The sequence below is a fragment of the Halichoerus grypus genome, chromosome X (assembly GCF_964656455.1).
Source record: "Halichoerus grypus chromosome X, mHalGry1.hap1.1, whole genome shotgun sequence".
Classification (NCBI taxonomy): Eukaryota; Metazoa; Chordata; class Mammalia; order Carnivora; family Phocidae; genus Halichoerus; species Halichoerus grypus.
In genome coordinates, this window is record NC_135727.1 from 37,562,357 (window position 1) to 37,583,309 (window position 20,953).

Genomic DNA, 20,953 nt, shown 5'->3' on the forward strand with positions numbered 1-20,953 from the left:
TAAAGAAATTGACAGTGCAAGGTGGGTAAAAGATTTAAAAAGAGGTTCTACGTCACAGATGTATTTTTGGCTTCAACCTAGCATCTTGGGCAAAATATATACTGATTCCGAGCAGAAAAGGAAATTGGTGTTTATTAAATGAAGAAAAATACCCAAATCTTTAAATACTGGATTATAAGTGAATCTGAGAGAAGGTGTGAGAGGTGACTGTCGTGTTCTATTTTCCTATGGTTCTTTCATAGTTTAACTGTAAAAGCATGAGTTATTATTTTTGTAAAAGAAAAAAAAAAAGATTTAAAAGCCCCCAGAATCACACTGGAATCAGGAAGAATTAAAAATTTCTTTTTTTTTTTTTTTTTTTTTTTTACAAAGGCTGTTGCTTTTTGCTAGCCAGTCAGACCCCCAGGAGTCACTTGTAAAGACAAAGGTAAGGCCCCCGTCATCATTGCAGGTTGAGAAAGGGGGTGAGAATCACCTGCGTGTCGCTTGCTTCTTTAAAAATTCTACTTTTTCATATGCCACGGGCTAAAACCCTATTTTCAAAACAAGTTAGGTGGCCCCCATTTTATGGTAAGCAGAGGGATGTTCAACCACCGCTGGACTAGAAGTCAGGGAAGATCTAAATTCCAGGTCTGCCTTGCTTTGTAACCCTTAGTGGGGCATCTTTGTGGAAGTCACTTGACTTCTGAGTCCCTAACCTTTTGCCTTCCTCTATAAAATGGGGGCAAATCCTTGCTTCCGCCATAAGAGATTTGAAGGAGGTAACTGGTGTGAAACCACTTTGAACTCCGTAATATCCCTTTAACTGCCATCCCAAATACATCATCTCATTAGTAATATACTCAGCAACTGGGTGACTCTGTTTGCTAGAGAACTAATCTGCCACTTTTTTACCCAGGACTTCCCATCCTATGAGTGATGTCTATGAAAATGTAACTACTGAGAAAGAGGATTAGACTGGGCTGTTTTAAATACTCACTGCTCTTATAATCTTTTGTAATGTTAGCAAATCCCTAAGTATATAGCTGGGAGGGCCCAGGGTGGAGGGTTCATTGTCCTGCTTCAGGTAGAACCTGCTAAAGCCATGAGACCCCCAGTAGAAGAACCTAGAAAATCTCACCCTTGGTAATTCATAGTATTTAATCAGCATATCTGGAATTTCTTTATGCCTAATTCATTCCTGCTGGTGAAATAGTAAGCCTGTTTTCTCCTGCCAGGTCTTCGGGGGCTATGGAAAACAATATATACTCTCCATAAATTAGCAGCCTTTAATGTGCAGATAAAAACTCAAAAGTGGTACTTGATTCTGCAAGAGCTCCAGGCCCAGTGCCTACGCTGCGTGTTCCACGAGGGTGATGGGGGAAAGGAAATGATAGTCCCAAGTGAGCCCTTCCAGTGACCTTCACTCACACACAGACAGCCCTCACCTGCAGGGGTCATCTTCAAAAACATTCAGCAACAGCAATCATTCTGGCAAATCATTAGGACTCTTACCATTTCCTGCCAGGCAACACACACTGGTTCCACTCTCCTTTACACCCGGTTCACACATGCAACAATTTGAATGGAAAATGTTTGAAAACAAACAAACAAACAAACAAACAAACCGAACATCAGGCAATGTCCTAAACCAGACGCTCCTGATCACGTGGATAATTATATACGGCACAAGGCTGAGAGAGGGGGGAAGAGAAAAGGGCCTCATTTGCTTTAAGGAGGAAAGCAACTGCATATCCCTTAGCTTGTGTCCATTTTCCTCTGCTTGCAACACTTCGCTTTCATGTTTGAAACAACTCTCTCCAGCCTTCCCCTCTTCTCATCCATCCCCAGTATCCTCCCTACCCCCTAAACCTCCCCCTCACACACTGTTTCCTCTCTCGATTTAGATCTCCCTGTTGCTTCTATCCTTTCGTGTATACATCTCCCTATCAGGAATTCCGTACTTCTCTTGAATTTGACCGTCTGCTCATTTTAGCGGGCCACCATATTGGTGCCCAATTTCCCTCTTTATTGGCCTTGATGTAGAAACACAGGCCCTAGCAGGCAGAGGGCATCACTATCCCACCTTCTTCCCATTTCAACCACAGGGCACTTTTAGGAGTAAAGGAGGCTTTTCTCCTGGGGCACGGCACTGACCTTGGAGGACAGGCAAGATGCCACCTCCTTGAGGCTTCCCAAAGGGCAGGGCAGTGATCTCCAAAGAGCACTCCGCTGAGCTGTATGGTTTACATTTGGAGAACCAAGAAGAATGTAAAAACCATTCAGGATGAGCAGTCTCTGACATCTGGCTGTCTGATAACAGAACCCTCAATTAATTTTGACCCAATCACTGCTAGTGCAATGATAATAACCTTGGGCTACTGCAAGATCCCAAAGCATCTTCAGTATCACCGAGGAAAGACTGCATACTGTTCAGTGTAGTTATCACACTAAGTATTTTTTATTGTGCATTAATTAGATGAAAGTAACGTGCATTGACCAGAACATTTGATTAAAATGACCATAAAGGATCACTGAGAGTCTTCTTTAATATAATTGTTGCACAGCAAAGCTTTTCTGTGTAGCATAAAGAGAAGAGAGCACACCCTAGGAATCAAAACAACTTTATATACATATATATATAATATATATATATATATATATATATAATACAATAACAAAACTATATGGCACTTGAACTTTTTCACATGTATGAACACCCTCATGCTGAGCCTTGACTTTCTCAAGTAAGCAATAAACAGCCTGTCAAGTACACCCATCAAATGAGAATGAAATCCACAGAATGCCCAAATCCAATGTTAGCACATCTCTCTTGTCAAGAATATTTTCCCACCATCATTTCTTTAAAAAGAAAAACAAACAGACATGAAAAAGTTTTCTTTCCCTCTGAGCAGTGCTGAAAAAAAAAGTCCCCCTTCCTGAAATTCAGATATGCTTCAAAGTACACCGCCATCTTAAGGGAAAACGAGAGCCACTGCTGGCTTCTGGAGGCTAGGAGCAAACTAGAGTTTACCACGTATTCCCTACGGCCTGTTGCAAGGTAGTGTGATGAAGCAGAATACGCACAGGGCTGGTAGTCAGAAAGACCTGGGAGACTCCTAGCTTCCGTCGGCTGCTATGTGATTCTAGGCTGCCTACTTAAATGCTTTGAACTTAAACGACCTCATCTGCAAAAAGGGGATAATACAGAGTAGCTGTGAGGATGAAAAGACTCAATACGTGTAAAGTGCCTGGCACAGTTTGGCACCTGGGAACTAGTCAGTAAATGGGAGATGACCTCTTGTTTGTCTTGAGTTGACTTCTACCCACCTAGCCCCTCGTACTCCTCCAGGGAGAGGGGCCTTCACTTCATTCTCAGGCTCACCAGCTCCCAAATCTCTCTGGGTCCCCTGCAAACAAAGGGCACATCAACCGTGCTCTCTAAAGATACAGCCCTTCACACGACATCTCAGGCCCTCTGCAACCCACCTAATGCCCCAGTGCGGCTTGCGACACAGGACATGTAAAGCGCGTCTCAGAAGACAAAGACGTCACGCACACCATGTCACCTCCAAATGCAGCCTCACCTGCTTCTCTCCCACATGTTCCTCCAAGCTTCACGTCCTTAACACTGATTATTTTTAGAGTCCTATGCCGTCTGCAGGGTCCTGGCTGATTCATTTGCCTCATTGCATTTGCCCTACTGGTTTATTTATCCGTGTATTTTCTTATATGAATATATATATATATATATTCATCCATGTATTTAGTCCCCTTCTTGTTCCCAAATGGATATAAGGCAGCTTACAAGAATACACAAAATACAGTATGATAGCATAAATCCAAAGTAGGTAAGAAAAGGAAAAGGAAAAAAAAAAACAGTAACAAAGACAGAAACATAAAATGGAGCCTGGAAGAAAGCCAATACAAAGTGCATACATACCGTAGGGTTCCATTTCAAGCGCTCTGCATGGGCCACACATTGGGCTCCAAGCTTTGTGGCAGCCGAGCCACCTGATCGGTCTCACCCTTCACGGGGACCATCAAATCAAATCAAATCACTTGTTCAGGATGTCCTTTTTCCTGCTCTACATTCTGAAAACTTTTCTATAGTAAAGTATCACCAAATGGTGGCAAAAGGTCTCTCCTAATTCGCTCTAACGCCAAGATCCAGCTCCTGGAACAGTCTCCAACAAAGATAGATCCTCAATCTGGAGATTACATTCACTGCTTCTTATTTTGTTTCTGCCTTGTCTCTTGAAGCTCCATTTGGTCAATGACATGTAGCTATTAAAAAGACTTCTTAAATGAGCAAAAACCTCTGCTTTCATTTAACTCAAGAGATAGACAATGTGACGTTATTTATAACAAAAGTTTGGAAAGGACCCCAAATAGCCAACAAAATATCCTGGTCAAATAAACCATGATGCTACTATATGGTGAAATATTACACACCATCAAAAATGGTATTTATGAAAACTTATTAAAAATGTAGGAAAATATTCATGATAAAACTTTTAAGTACATGTTAAGTAAAAAATGAAGATATAAAAGAGCATTATTAGGATTTTAACTATGTAAAAAACTGTGCATAAAGATATATATATATAACGCCACAAAAAAGTCTGGAAAGAAATCCACTAGAATGTTAATATCGTTTCTGGCATTTGTGAATATAGGCAACTTTTATCTTTTCTGTTTGTCTTTAGTTTCCATTTTTTTTTTATATATTGATAAACAAGTTCTATATGAAATGAAGGAGGAGGACTAGGAAGAAAACCACCAACCCAGTTGGTTATTTTTAGCTTGTAAAATTATGGGCAATTTTCATTTTCTTTGAGGTTTTCTATAATCAGCGTATAAGTTCTAGCTAGACACAAAAGTACTTCAATTAAAAAAAAAGAAACAAAGAGTTCTAAAAATATGATTGTTTGGTTGTTTTGTTTATAAGGTCCAGAATGATACAAATGTAATACCACCTCACTATTATGTAGCCCTTTTTAATTTTAACACCTCTCTAATACTTAGAATTGCATTTGGCTACCAGAAGATATCTTGTGAGGTAGCCCGGGTATCACTCCCTGCACTTAACTGGTTCTGAAACTCAGGGACTAGCCCAAAGTCACAATAATCAATGGCAGAGCTGAACTCCAACCCAGGTTCTTCAGAGCCCAAATCCAGTGCTCTTCCCATTCATTCAAGACTGATTGTGCTATAACCCAAGCAGTCACCAAGAGGCAGAAACATGGAAACAGTGACCCCTCCTTACCCATGAGGGTCAAGTTCCCGAGCAACCCCCAAGGTAGTAGAGTTCAGCTGAAGAAAGTATGATTTTAGGAGGTTTCCAAAAAAAGAGGGGGGAGGGGAAGTGAGGTCACATGCAAACTTTTGAAAGCCCTCATGGGTAATTTTTTGCACAGTGAAGCAAAACAATAACAACAGCACATTACATAAAGAGAATGAGAGTTTACATAGCTTAAATTCATAAAAATGATAGGTTCTACAGCGTTTCCATGTAGATCCTAAGATGATTTCCAGAGGTGATGAGTATGTCACGCTCATTATGGCAGGGGGACAATGGGGGTGACAGTGAAGTGATGAACAGGGGTGAACTGTTAGCTCAAATCGTGGATCTTCATATTCTCCCAAGTCATCGGAATCCAATCCTGAGATTGGAACAACTTGCTTGTGCCTTTTGCCCTATCAAAGCAAGTGGTTTTAGTGGCAAAACTTCATGACTGGCTCTTCTGAAGATACTGTCTCCTCAAGTCTTTCCTGAAGATACTTTAGCACTTCTGTACAGAGTTCAAATTGAATCGCTCAAGCTTTCTCTGAAGGTGGCATACCAAGTGTCTACTGTGGGTACTTAAATGGCACTACTTGAAGATTTAGGCTCTTCTGAGGGTGCTTTCTTCCTAATATGGTAATGTAAAAAGACTTTTAGCACCTCTTTATAGAGAGTTCAATGAAATCCTTCACACTTGGTCTGAAGGCAGCTTATCAGCTGTCCAGCAACGATATTGAATGGTCCTCCTTGACAACTCAAGTTCTGCGGAAGACACCTTCTCTCCAATGTGATATCTTTTTTTTTTTTTATTCATTCGAGACACAGAGATACAAAGAGAGAGAGAGAGAATGAGCAGGGGGAGAAGCAGAAGAAGGGGGAGAAGCAGACTCCCCGCTGAGCAGGGAGCCCAACATGGGGCTCGATTCCAGGACCCTGGGATCATGACCTGAGCCAAAGGCAGATGCTTAACCATCTGAGCCACCCAGGGGCCCTCCAATGTGATATCTTGAAGGCATCACAGCACCTCTTTACAGAGTTCTTCTAAACCACTCAAGCTTTGAACAGGTTAAGATTTGACATGTAAATGTCTCAATTTGCATTACTTTCTTGGGGGAGGTTTTAATCGTGTTCTAAAGGCTCTGTACCTGTTGCTTCTAACTATATTTGTCTCCAGTCCCATAGCTTCCTAAGTATCTTTATCATAACTTATGATAATCACCCCTGGGGTACTGGAAGCTTCCTGAGAGTCATCCTCTAGCAGCATCAACAGGTTCAGTTTCAACTTCAGCCAATGTGTGCTCTTGTACCAAATGTCCCTCCTCATTTATAGGTTCTTCTTGATCCAAAGATTCTCTGTCTTTGGAACAGATCATTGAAAGGTATGTCACCATCTCTAGCCAGATTTTTTTGTCAGCTTGCATTACTGACAGGTCTGTTAAACTAGCTAATGCTTCTTTTATTAAGAAGACAACATTAAACTGATAAGAACAGATACTACACTTCATAGTGTCAGAACCCCATGCATTAGGATCTTCAGACAGAGGAGCCTTTGAGATTCTGAACAACAAAGGTATGCATTAGTTTGGCATAAGTCCTCTTGAATGGCTGGATCATGCAATGATCTAAGGGCTCAAGGATCTGTTAAGGTTGTCTTTATAAGGACTGGGAAGAATCAGCAGGACTTTGAATTCAAGATTTTTTTTTTTTCATCCTGAACTTCCACGAGAAATCACTGCTCAAACCATTCCTTAAGGAGAGGAGTTATCCAGACTTTTCTGTTTGTGTGCCAATACACCAGAAACTTGGCTTGGCTTTTTGTTTCCCCTGAGAAGATTTGGGCATAGTTTTGTGTCAGGCAGCAATGGTTTCGCAATGAGGTCACCCCAGGTGTTGGCACAAAACAGAAATGTCGGCCTCTCTGTTTTTGCTGAACTCGTGTCGGCATTGGTTGGCTCTTTTTCTTCAAAAGGGCAAGTAGGATTATTCAAAGGTTTCCAAAGCATGGTGGTCTCAACAGCAGCGAAGATTCGGGCAGCCACATAATCTCCTGCTTCAGTTGCTTCCTGCACTTGGGGCAGATACAACACAGTGGTTCTTTCTTCTGCACCACGCTCACCGAGGACTTGGTCTCCCGGGCATGGTGCACCTGAAAGTTCTCAAAGCATCCCTTGCTCTCGGCAGGGTTTTTTTTTTCTGGGACCCACTTCGGTGTCTGAAAACACATCTTTGGCCATCCCTCGTGCACATTCGCAGACCCTTGCGTGGAAAGTGCTTTGTTGTTCTTTTGCTTGTCTTCACATGCAAGGGTTTAACATTTCCATCGTTTCCATCCGGGTCACCAGGGATAAAGCGCCTCTTAGGTGACAGAGGCGTACCAAGAGGCAATCCTGGTCCTAATAAGTGTTGGCTTTCCTTATGGTACGAATTGTGGGACTCATTCCCACCATGTAAGTGACCTGCAAAGCTATTTGTTTTACCTCGAAGGAGCGGATGGTGAACGTCTCCTTTCTAAAGACACCCCTTTTCTTGCCTTTTTGGCAGCTTGCTCTGGTCTTGCTTCACTCTCTTCTGCCTCAACAGTCACATTTATAGAAGCCATGTTTAAGTTTACGCTAATTAATGCAACCTGACCCCTATTTACTAGAGATTCTCTAGCCCCTCAGTATCACAAATGGTTTTATGAATAACACATGGATAAATGTTAATATATTGTTGGGATGCTCAGTGCAAATGGGGCTGATGGTGGAGGAATGAGAGAGAGAACAAAGGACTCAGAAGGGTCTCCCCACCTCGTGATAAAGCCAGAGAGACAATCACGTGACGACTTGGACTGACTCCCGTATACGCAATTCAGAATTTTCACCATTGTCAGAAAGGTATACAGAAGTAAATCCACCTATACTCAAATCTCCAATAAGATCAACTTACAGTTAGAAAGGGATTACTGTAAATTCCCCTCTAAGTTATGGGAAAGAAAGTCACTATTCATATATTTAAGACAGTGCTGTTGCTATGACTTCCCTTGGTCGAACACCATGAAAGGGCAAACACGGCCTAAGTGAATTTTCTGTAAACCCGCAGTTAAGTCAATCACACATTATCCTCTGACAAAACGCAACCTCTGAAGATGTACACAGAAAGGTCAGGCAGGCCCCGCACAGCCAATGCTCCAGAAATGACTACCCAAGAAAGAAAGTGACAATGAAAGAAAGAAAACTAGCCCCTTTTCAATGCCCGGCCACTGATACTTTACTTTTATCCCCTCCTCCTGGGAAGATAGAGCGAAGCCTGGCTTTCTTATTCTTCTCTTCAGGGGCCATGGGAAGTGGTTTGGAACTGTGGTTGAGTGCTGAAGAATCTCGGTTGTTACTGTTCATTCTCAGCGGTGGGGCTGGGGGTTTCTCTTCATTATCCAGACTGTCAGACATTTTCAGGGACAACTGATTGCACAGCTCCTACAGAACAGGAGGAGAAAACAGGAATTGAGAAAGAAGCGGCCTTAAAAAAAAAACAAACAAAAACCAATCCGGTAAAATGGGGATTCTGCCGTCTTAGACGCAAAAGCGTTGGTCTTGCGTGGTCTCAGGTTTTGTGATGACCTTTTGCGGAGGTTTCTTTTCTAGAGGGGAGGGACCTGTCTCCCTAAAGACCAATGACGCCATTTCCCAAAGAGGAAAATGAAGGCAATAATTAATGGCTTTTCAATACATAGACACAAACACAGAAAGTCCCTTTCTATTTTCTGCTGTCCGCTCACAACCTTCTAATGAACAATTTACAACCTTCTTTAAAAACTCTACCCTGATTTTTGGTGATGCTCGGGAAGCACAACCTCCTCAAAGTCTGGGGTCGACACGGGTTTGGCTGTTGATTTTTAATGGCCCCAAACAAGGATTTGTTAGCTGCTTTGACACTGGGATGCCACGGGCGCCGGATTCTTACCTGTGTGTACCTGACGCACAGAACACACTCTACTGTCTTATGAGAAAGAACTGGGGCATAATCTAGTAGGCCTGACAGCTGCAGCAGACTCCGGATGTAGCGACGGGGAAACAATGCCCCATTTTCAGGTAGTGGGTAGAATATAAAGCTGAGCCAGATGTCCCCACGAGCAAAGAGGAGCTAGCTCCAAGGAGAGGAGCAGTTCCTGAGGAGACATCATACCCTTCCTCCCTGTCATGTTTTATGCCCTGAACCGGGGAATGAGGGAGATGGCCTGGGTAACAGGGTTGAAAGAACCAGTCAGGGTTTCAGCAACTTACCTGCTCTTAAATTCATTACTCGTTAGTATCTTCTGCTTAGGGCCGAATACGTTCAGGTTTCATCCCACTGGAAGGTAAAGTGACCTGGAAAAGCATGGACTCCCCGAGGAAATGTTCCCGCTTCCAACTGTTTTCCTATTCTAATTCAAGTCCCTCCACTAGGACCCCAACGGAGGCTTGCGATCTCAAGTCACGTCTTAAGAGTATCTTCCAAGTGAATCTCCAGTTTGAACACAAGGCAAATGAAATCCCAGTGCAACAGGATCTATGTAAATTCATCAAGTATTAACTGGCGCTAATTTAGGAGCATAAGAGCTCTCCAAAAACGACTTAGCAGATCACTTTATTCCAACAACATTTACTATAAACAAACTTAAGTACAGCAACAACCAGGGTCTCCTCGTTACCTGCTGTAATGAGAAATAATCTGTCATAATTATTTTTACCTCTTTAGTGGTTACAATGTGTTTACTATTCGCAGTAATGAACTCTTACATCATGTGATGTGGAAGATTTTCAAAATTTTACTATGTCCCAAATTTTCTCCAATTTAAGTATTCAAGAATAGGTGAGTACCAATTAATAGTTTCTCGATCTGCACAGGTGACTGCCAACTAACAATGACCGGCTTGATCTTAATCTGGGCAAGAGATCTCTTTTCTTTTGGGGGCATGGGGATGAAAAGCAAGGCAATGATGTTCTTTGGAACAATATCCAATACTTCCCTTATGTACGGACGTGTGATTATTGGCCCTGATTTCTCATCTAGTAGGATAACAGCAGTCAGAGAGTCTTGCCCTCCTGTGAACTGTTGCAGTCCCTCCTTTTTTTAGCACCCTTCGTTTTGCAATACACATACCCTGACTTGTTTTGTAGTTGCATTTTTATCTGTATATTTAATAAACATTATATATATATATATATATATGTATGTATATATGTATACATGTGCAGCCAGAGATGAAACCCACTGCTCAAGCCTATAATCTCACTTCCAGTGCCTAGCACGGCACCTGACACAGAAGCTTAAATCATTATTTGTTGTTTGAGTACGTATGAATGGAGACACAGATGGGTTACTTAAGAGACATATTCTTAGAGTTACTATTGGACCCCTTAAAGGATAGTAGGTTTCTGTTTCAGTCTCAGAATTCTTTGAAGCAAGAGTCAACTAGAAATCAATAAGAAGAACCCATGCGGTTGTCACGTCTTACATTATCTTAATGAATTTAAGACCCATTCTGTAGCTTTTTCAGTAATCACGCTAGGGGAAACACTCAGTAATAAAAGTTTGGTCACCAATGACAACTTGATTAACCTCGCATTTTCCTATTTAGGTGAAACCCAGCACAAGATAAAGTGAAAAACTGTGATTTTAAGGATAGAGTACACTCACAGATACCACTGGTACTAGTAAATGTTTTGAGTAATCTATGAAGCCAGTGCTAATGGGTCTGCATTCTCTTTTGCATTTTAAATTTGGTCCTTCTAAATTCATTGTTTCTCCAGAAGAAAAGTGAGTTTAACACTGACTTCACCAGCAGCATTATTCTGTAGTGGATGGGTTCATGGTTTTCATTTAGTCACTGAGAAGAATTTGCCACAGAAAGCACTAATTTTTTTGTGTGTTTTTTTTGTTTGTTTTACTTTTGGGGCTTTAAAAATAGTGCTTGAGTATGGGGTGATTATTACATAAAGCTCAGATACACAAAATATAGCTTGGTAAAAATAATGAAATTTGAAAGCCATTGCAAAAAAAAAAAAAAAAAAACAAAAAAAAAACAACCACCTGAGGATTTAAATAGAAATACCTAGAAGCTAGGTTCCTGAAAAATGTATCTCACGGTGGGGGGGGGGGGGAGAGCTGGATGATACATATTTTCTGATGACATATTACATAACTTAAGATGACAAAAGTCAGAGAAACAGGCATGGCCTCTTTAATATGATATACGAAGCTGACCTTACGTAACAAGGCAAGCGAGAGTCTGGGTCGGTCAGGGTTCTAGTACACCTACGTAATTCAAAATACTAGGCTCCTTTGTTCTTGATAATTAGGTGTGGCTAACGGAGGGGTGTTTTGGTTCCTAATTACTCTCTCTCTGGCTAGAGACTCAACTGGTAGATGCCCTGCTTCTTTTCAAGCTGCCTGATTATTCTGACCTTATTTGACCAGGTATGTTCTAGGCTGGGGAAAAAGGGGGTACTTGGGATAGAAAAGCCCAACTATACTCCCTATGTTACACTCGAAATCCCTGACCAAAATTTCACCACCACATGCTTGCCGTGGTCCATAACACAGGCATTTGTGAAGGACCCAGCTTATATGGCACACCTTCCTACTGCCCAGCAAACTGGAATTGTTTTTACTCTAGTCACCTCATCTGGGGATTGTAAGAGGAGCCAGAATACACCTTTCACAGAGATGGAAAAGAAACTGAGGAAACCTTGTCTAGTTCCACACTGAAAATGTGCAGCATGAAGCAAATCATCGTTCAGTTTTACCTAGACATTTCAGATTTGGTTTTGCTTGAGTTGTCCTGATATTACTTCAGTTCTTTATTACCCTTTACCAGGCACAACCAACCTTCATCTCCTAATCATTCCAGAGAATTCTGATTTGGTGACAAAAGAATAGTGCAGGAGGCTCTTGTTATCTTTAACTCACCTTCAAAGCAAGCGCTTCAAAGCATGCTTTCAGAAGACCGATGGAAAAGGGGTATGGGCCGGTAAGGAAGCTCAGCTGTTAATATGTATGTTTCCCAAGTGGGAAGTGTCTCCGATTATTCCAGAAACGTAGAAGAACGGGGGATTCTATTATGTTATGTTTGTAAACAATGCCAATTTACTAATCCAGGTCCCTCCCCTGAGACAGCTTTCTACAAAGGATACTATTAATGGATTGCTGGTTCAATCTGCCTATGATGTCATTATTTCCAAGATCTTGAAAGAGACTATTTTGTTCGGGGCGGCTGTAGGCTCTATTTCAAGAATTATACAAAAGCGCCATTATTCTCTAGGAACCCAATCAAAAAACTGTTTATCTTTAAAGTTTAACTGTTGTCGTTCACTTCTGCAACAGAACAGAAACTGGCAAGTGAGTGGCACACTGGAGCTAGCCCCAGCCCATTCATTCCACTTTTAGAACATGGCCCTTAGCATTGTGGAGAAAGAGCTAACTTTAATGGATAACCAGCAACAGTTTATATCTGCTCACAACTTGATTTACTACTTGGCTACTAGGTTTTTCAGAGAGAATTCAAGTGGCTCCTGCAGATGGTGTATAGTATATTTTTGATCCAGCCCTTGGGACTTAATGTGGCTTACCGATGGTCTGTAATTATAATTGAAATTCATCAGCAACAAGAAATAAGCCTCTTGTTTCAGGATAACCAAGGAGTCTGGACACCCCTTTCTTCAGAGTACTAGGAACGATTACTTCTCTCTTCCCCTTCCTCCTTAGCTTTTTTTCTCTCTTTACTCCACACTCCACCCAATCTCACCCCCAAGTGTGAGGGCAGGCGTGTGCACACAGTCACACATACACACACACACACACACACACACACACACCACACAGCCTTTCACTGACTTGCGTTTTATTTATTTTTTATTTTTTTTAAAGATTTTAGTTATTTGAGAGAGAGACAAAGAGAGCATGAGGGAGAGAGCAAGCAGGAGCAGTGGGAAGGGCAAGAGGGAGAGGGAGAAGCAGACTCCCCACTGAGCAGGGAGCCCGATGTGGGGCTCGATCCCAGGACCCCGGGATCATAACCTGAGCCGAAGGCGGACGCTTAATTGACTGAGCTACCCAGGCGCCTCTGACTTGTGTTTTAACACAAAGATTTGGTGCAAAGCATTTTAGAGGAAAACTTTAATCAAGCTCTATGGCTAAACTCTCATTCCTCAAAAATGCATTCTCTTAATCAGTGCAGTGAGACACCAGACACTCAGTGAACCCTCAGTAGATTCAAAGAGAAAGCCACCAACTTGCATGTTGCAGGAGTCAAGAGGAAAGACAGATGATCAACTGTAGCTAGTGTGGCCAAAATTCATACTACGGCACCGGTGTTGAATTGGATACAATCAAAAATGCCCGTCGTGCCCATTTGCCACGGGTGTTCTGCCCAGGTGTGTGAAGGGTGAGAATCCAGCAACACTGGCCCTACAATTTTCAAGGCCTCCTATTAAGTCACAAGCAACTGAAAGAAATGTTTTCATCCAATCTGGTGCCATCAGAGACAACCCACATGTCTGTATCATTCTGTCTGCTTTCAAAATCGAGGTAGAACTCCCAAACCACCAGCCACACGAGGCTATTACTACAGATCGGTGAGCACACCAATATCACTTAACACCCTCTTCATATCAAACTAGAGGATTTAACATAGAAATGAGATGTAGCCTAGGGGGAACTTCCTAATGTTTCTGAGATACTACATGAAGAATAGGGTTGCAAGACACCTCAAGCTGATCAGATGGCAGCCAAACTGACAAGAGCACATATGAAAGGAGATGGATTTTAGGGTCTCAAAAATAGAGTAAACAAGTCATGGAGCTCTATGCTAAAACATGTAACAACATAGGAGAGTATTTCAAATTTCTAGAACTTGGGAGACCTTGATTAACAAGCGCTAGCTCTATAGACCAAGAAATAATTGAGCTTTTAATGACAGCCTCCAGACTTGGAGATATTATGTAAATACAGATTTAAAGTCAGCCAAAGTGTCTCCTGAGACAATGGTATCAGTGCTGGGCTGTTCTTCGTATTTGAGGATGAGGTTGCTGCTTTCGCCTACCAGGAGAACGATGGACACACTGAATTATACTTTGGTGGTGGGGAAAAAGGATCCAAGAGCTACCTGCTGGCTCCTTTCTTGGCTCCCTTGTAAACAAAAGCACTCATTTTCAAGATGGCTCGCTGACCTTCCAGGTATGCTTTGCTAACTAGCCTACGCTAATACGAAACCCACTCATCCTGGACACATCATTGGCAACTGAACCAACCAGCTTATGACTGACAATGCAAGAAGATGTAGGGGACTGCTTTTAATTGCCAGAAAAACGAAGAACAATCACCAAGTCTTTCACAAAGGGGGCAGTGTATTATAATATGGAAGATACTGCTTTGCATTTTGACAGCAACCTGCATCTGAAGATTTCTAGCAGCTTTTCAGAGATTAATTCCCATAGTATGCTAAGATGTCAAAGAGGAGGGAAAGAACATTCGCCTAATTTGACAGGGAGAATGAGCCAGGTCTGAGTCTCCCAGCAGCTCCGAACCCACACTCCTCTCATTCCCAAGCTAAGTGGACGAGGGACAGCCCAACCACCAAGGACAGGCAGCCAGATGGGCCTAACTTGGCAGATCCGTCACCTTGTCTCGAAGTGCGCATAGTCCTTATACATGCCATTTCCCCCACTAGATCATAAGCTCCTTGAGGGTAAGGACCCCCCAGTCCTAACTGTATGCTTTCACACTGCCTCGTTCAGTGCCTTGTTCCTAGCCGGCATTAAATACACACGTGCAGTAGTAACCAGAACTCTATACATTCTGTGTATTTATCACAGTGCTGAGTATGTTTTTCATCATGTTGCAAAAGCCCGTATGCCCACTCAAAGCAGGTCTGAGCCAAGAAGCCATGTTTGGAAAAACCGGCAGTAGTCCAACTGCCAAGCCACTGGGCACGGCGTAGAAGTCAGCTACCAGCTGATGATCAACACCTCATTTTTTTTTTTTTTTTTACTCCGCAAATTTGTAACATCCCAAGAGCTTCTACCCTCACTTGAACTGAACACCACCATGTGAAGAAGGGAGTACCAGCCCCATCTTCACCACGAGGAATTTACAGAGCACCGAGGTTGACTTGCCCAGGGTCACAAAGTGCAAGAGGGGAGATGAGAATCTCAAACGCTCCTCAATTTCCCTTCCAGGACAACCACGCAAAGTGTAGCCAAGTAAACCAGCCCCACACACATACCCCTCATATATACACTTCTATCGTCCCCATATACTCACATGACAGTTCTAGCTTTCTCATTTAAACCCGCTGGGGGCCGGTACTTACCGGTTTCACCGGCTGTTCTCATCCAACAGCCCAAGGCTAGGTGATTAGCTGACAGAACTCCAACAGGTTGCTTTGGCCAGTAGAACCAATTCTTAGACGGCCTTGTTTTGGAGCTTGTCTGTTCTGGGGCACTCACCAAGGGAACTCTGCTATCAGAGACAGGGGTGTGCTGTTTCAGAGAAGCCTCGCCTGGGAGATACCATTACAGTGGGTAATGAAGGGAAGCCATTCCTAAGATCATTTGATCAGGAGGAACGGAGCTACTTGTTAGGCCTATTTGCAGAAGCAGCCGGACAAGCAAGGGAGGCACTAGCTCTTTTTCCAGCCGCCTGGTTTCGATCTTAGACCCCGCAAGAGATAGCCCGCTACCGACATACACACGGGCACGGTCACACAGAACACATCCGTGTTCGCTCTCAGACACACACGCAAATGAGGTCAGGTCGGCGGTAGTCCTGTTCTCGGCTAACGTCTTTAATGAGTGACTTCCATTGTTTGCGGCAGGAACCTGACATTCATTAAATCCAATAAGCCAGCCTATTATAGTTGCAAATTTCAAAGACAGGCTGCAAATAAGGAAATCAATAGGTAGACCCCAGCATCCAGACCTCATATACCGCACATATTATGTGGAACCAATAGTCCTTATTCGAATGACTTCTTAAGCTTCTACATGTACGCAGCGCCACACTTTAATATGCATCGTGTATGTTGCCATGAGCTAATGCCAAGAAAATGCTAATGAGGGGCACCTGGGTGGCTCAGTCGTTAAGCATCTGCCTTCGGCTCAGGTCATGATCCTGGGGTCCTGGGATTGAGCCCTGCGTCCGACTCCCTGCTCAGCGGGGAGCCTGCTTCTCCCTCTCCCTCTGCCTGCCTGTCTGCCTACTTGTGATCTCTCTCTCTCTCTCTGTCAAATAAATAAATAAAAAATCTAAAAAAAAAAGAAAATGCTAATGATCATGGGATGTGTATTTATACTTGCAAACTGATGCATTATTACAGGTTTCAGCTTTTACACTTACAACACTGATGCTTCTGAGAAGAGAAAATAGGATGCATAAAGAACAGAGGTAGACTATTTCTTTAGCATAAAAACAAAACAAAACAAAACAACCACCACCCAAGGCTGATTACCTTCAAAGATGCCTTTAAGAAATGTGTGGGAAAAGGAAAAGGGAAGCAAAGCCTAGCAATAAAACATTTCCTAATTCTCAAAACAGAATGTGGTATCCTTGGAGGCATTCAGATGGGAAAAATTAGATGCAGACGGACAGCCCCAGTGAGCAGGATATGGTAAGCCAATGTCTTGAGTCTCTGGGGTTTTAGCTGCCCTCTGTTACTATGCATGGGTGATAATTACACCCTGCCCTGATCCACTCCAGTGAAAAAGCCACAAATTTCCTCAAATTCAGGCCTCAAAATTCAATTCCCAAATTTGTTAAGGCTTTCTGTACACCAAACAGATGCCTGAATGCGGTTTTCCAACCCATGTGCCGCGGCTCACCATCCTAGGTCCTTGCTCTGTTCTCAGTTACTCTGTCCCCAAATCGGTCTTCTGCAAGAAGGTGGCCGCTGCAGGTTGGAAGAGTGGAGATAACACGGGGTCGACGGAGACCTTTGTATCATTTCTAAAGCAGGAATTTAGATCGATTTGCAAAGCTCATATTTCACCCAAATGAACGAACGAACGAATGAATGGCATCTTGTCAGAACTGGAGGTCAAAGAAGGTGAGCTGGCATAAAATGCAGCCACTCTTTCTCAGGCTTCTGCCCTTGACCTAAGTTTCCATGTCCACATTTGGAGAGAGTTGCGTGTGTATCTCAGCATCTTATTTGGGGGCTATGGTTAAAGAAGAGGAAATACTATCTATTTAAAAAAAAAAAAAAAAAAAAGGCTTCCCTCCAATACTAAAGGACATGACAAGACCTACTTTCCATCTATCCCACTTCACAGATGGTCGGAGATTGAGATTCAGTTGGCCAGAGCCTTGGTGGTTGGAATCCCCTGTCTCCTCCCCCGGCCAAAGACAATATTTTGGTCTTCATCAAACTGGCCATGGGTCCACAAAAAGATCATACCCCACTCAGAGAAATCCCTCGAGAATCCGAAAGCCTGATCTGAAGGATGACCTCACAACGGAGCATGCTGATTTTCCCAACTTACACAAGTTCTTCATTTGCCAGTTGTTGGATCTACCAAGCGGTCTGTTCCCCTTGCCACGGATTACTCCACTGCCTGGGGCAGCTGCTACAGTCCACTTACAGAAGACATGGCTCACCAGGGGTTCATGCGAGAGCAGATCCGCCCTCCAGCACGCAGTCGGCTTTGCTTCCCCAGTGCTCACACACACACAGGACGGGAAGACTGCCCTGGGCGTAAGACTTTCTGCGGCCCTGGGAAGCCCCTGGGTTGAGATCACAGGGCCCAGCCCTCACCTCAAGGGAAGATACGGTGTCCCAGCAGGAGAACTGTAGATAAAGCAGAAGCCGGGTTTGGTGCCAGGAGCTGGAGTCAGCAGGCCTGAGGGGGGACCCATCGGTAGGTTCTAAATTTCTCCTGTGGAGCCTGGACTGTGGCCTGGCAGACATCTGGACCAAAAAACCCAGGTAGGAACAAGGAGAGGAAAGCCGGTGTTCACAATAAATTCTATAACTCTGTATTATAACTCTGCATCAGACAATGTCCATCTCAGAGTGCTCTTTCTGCTTTAAGACTGAGCCTAATACACTGTCTGCACCCACGGTCATGTGAGCCAACCACCAGCTGCTTCGGGCCTTTCGCGGGTTGCCTAGGCATGCCCTATCCTCTTGTGCCCTGCTTAAGAATGAGGGGCTACAGGTTATATGGCTGTATAAAGAGAGGACAAGAAAAGATCTTCCGTCAGCCTAACATTGCTTTTTCTAGAAAAAGAAACCAACCGCATGGGTTCTTCATGTTGATTTCTGGTTGACTCTTGCTTCAAAGAATCCTGAGACCAAAACAGAAACCTACTACCTTTTAAGGGGTCTGATAGTAACTCTAAGAATATGTCTCTTAAGTAACCCATCTGTGTCTCCATTCATACGTACTCAAACAACAAATAATGATTTAAGCTTCTGTGTCAGGTGCCGTGCTAGGCACTGGAAGTGAGATTATAGGCTTGAGCAGTGGGTTTCACCTCTAGCTGCACATTATATATATATATATATATATATATATATATATATATATATAAAATGTTTATTAAATATACAGATAAAAACTCAACTACAAAACAAGTCAGGGTATGTGTATTGCAAAACGAAGGGTGCTAAAAAAAGGAGGGACTGCAACAGTTCACAGGAGGGCAAGACTCTCTGACTGCTGTTATCTTACTAGATGAGAAATCAGGGCCAATAATCATACGTCCGTACATAAGGGAAGTATTGGATATTGTTCCAAAGAACATCATTGCCTTGCCTTTCATCCCCATGCCCCCAACACCCATAGGCCCCCGGTGCTGGGTCAGGTACAGAGGGCATACAGAGATGAAGAGCAGTCCCTGTCTTCAAAGAGCTCACAGTCTAGTGAGGATGACAGACATACCCAGTAGGAAATACAATGCAATGAGACCCTCGGCATAGGAAGCTTTGGAGGGACACAGCAGGGAGGATAATATGTCCCCAGAGGGGTCAGAGGATACAGCACTTGAGCAGGGTATTGAAGGATGAGGAGGAGTTCACCAGGATGTGAAAAGTGAAAAGCATGAGGTTGGTGTGGGCCATTATTCAATAGTATATTCCAAGCAACAAATACTCCAAGCATGCTAGAGTAGCCTTCTTAGCTTTAGGCCCCTGTTTCTGCTGAACTAAATGAGTCTGGGGCTATGTAAGAAAGAACAGATCTCAAACCTCTGGAAAAAGGAACCTGTATGAGACTTTAAAAAAGCCAAGTCACTGGCTCCTAATGAATTATGGAAGAATAGGTCAGTATGGTCTGATACAAAGCATCTTCTAGAACGGTAACCATATATGAGCAGAACAGACCTCTTTTGGGGAATGCATTAGGAAGATAATACTTGGAAAAAGAAAATCCTTCCTTTCATAGTTCATTTCAGAACGAAGTTGCATTCTGTTGTGCAGTTTTAATTTCAGGGGTTGATTCTTAGCTACTCTTTTATATACCCAAAAGAATTCTCTCCAACAAAAGAAGAATAGCTCATTCCAGTTCTACTTCTGGATCATTCTGTGATCTTGAGGAAATCACTGAATCTTCAGAAATAAATTCATTCATTCAGCATTGACAAAGCATCTATCTGGTATGTGCCCAAGTAGGCAGAGGATGCTTTGGAAGTACAGTGCAGGAAGGGTAACTAATACTGCCCAGCGAAGTCAGAGGATACAGCACTTGAGCAGGGTATTGAAGGATGAGTAGGAGTTCACTAGGTTCTAGGGCAAGCCATGAACAAGGTACAGTCTGCCCTTGAAGAGATTTAAAGTGCAATGGGTGTGGGCCATGACAGCTCGGTACAAGGATGGCAACAGGTTGCTACTGAAGGACAGAGTAAGGGACTCTCCACAGCATGAAGGCAGCTTCACAAAGGAAGTACATTTGAGCTGAATTCGGCAGAACAAGTAACCACACTGTGGCGAGGACATGTCTCAGGCACAAGGAACATTATGTGTTAGGGCCCAGAGGAGATTAGAAATAATTAGAACCACAGAATTTTTACTTGGGTGACAAGGTGGCAGATGTCCAAGGCTGAAGACTCGGGGAATTTTTCCACCACAGGGTGGAATGTTCCAGGTAGCAATGTGGAAATAATTTGGAAGAAACACTACTGAGCGGGTGAGCCAGAGGAGAAAGCAAGCACAGGTACCAGGGAACTAGAAAGACAGTAGGAGGGACATTTCAAGAGGGGCCTCTGTTTTGGGCATTGGCCGAAGACAGCAGGGATGTTAGGCCTGGTGGGATTAACTGGTCTCAGAATCGTGAATGGAAATACAACTCTATCCCAAAAGGACCAAAAGAATGTGGGAGGCCAAATTCTTTTTTTTTTCTTTAAGTCTTTGGGGTTTTTCCAGCTTTCCTGAGGTATAACTGACAAATAAAAATTGTATACACTTGAGGCATCCCATGTGATGGTCTGATACATGTGTATGCTGTGAAGCGGTTACCACAATTCAACTTAACTGATACAGCCGTGACCTTACACAGCTACCTTTTTGTTGGTGTGCTGAGAACACGTAAGATCTGCTCTCTCAGCACATCTCAAGTACAAAATACAGAATGATTAACTACAGTCACCGTGCTATGTATAAGGTCCCTGGTTTAACCGTTAGTTTCTGTTGGGGATTCCAAACAGAACTGTGTCTCAGTTTCTGTTTTGTTTGGG

General features: G+C 43.1%; 1 protein-coding gene across 16 annotated transcripts in view; it reads right to left on the reverse strand.

Annotated features, from left to right (window-relative positions):
* PAK3 (p21 (RAC1) activated kinase 3) overlaps nt 1–20,953 on the reverse strand; it is a 252,951-nt gene that overhangs the window by 83,620 nt on the left and 148,378 nt on the right. For 12 of the 16 annotated variants that reach the window (XM_078064981.1, XM_078064986.1, XM_078064983.1 and 9 more), the window contains 2 exons: nt 18,036–18,188; nt 8,520–8,721 (listed from right to left, as the gene is read on the reverse strand). In XM_078064981.1, the coding sequence (XP_077921107.1) occupies nt 8,520–8,721; nt 18,036–18,188 (355 nt within the window). Of the gene's footprint in view, nt 1–8,519; nt 8,722–9,528; nt 9,613–18,035; nt 18,189–20,953 lie in introns of all 16 variants that reach the window. The other 4 variants (XM_078064993.1, XM_078064992.1, XM_078064995.1 and 1 more) reach the window with 3 other exon arrangements.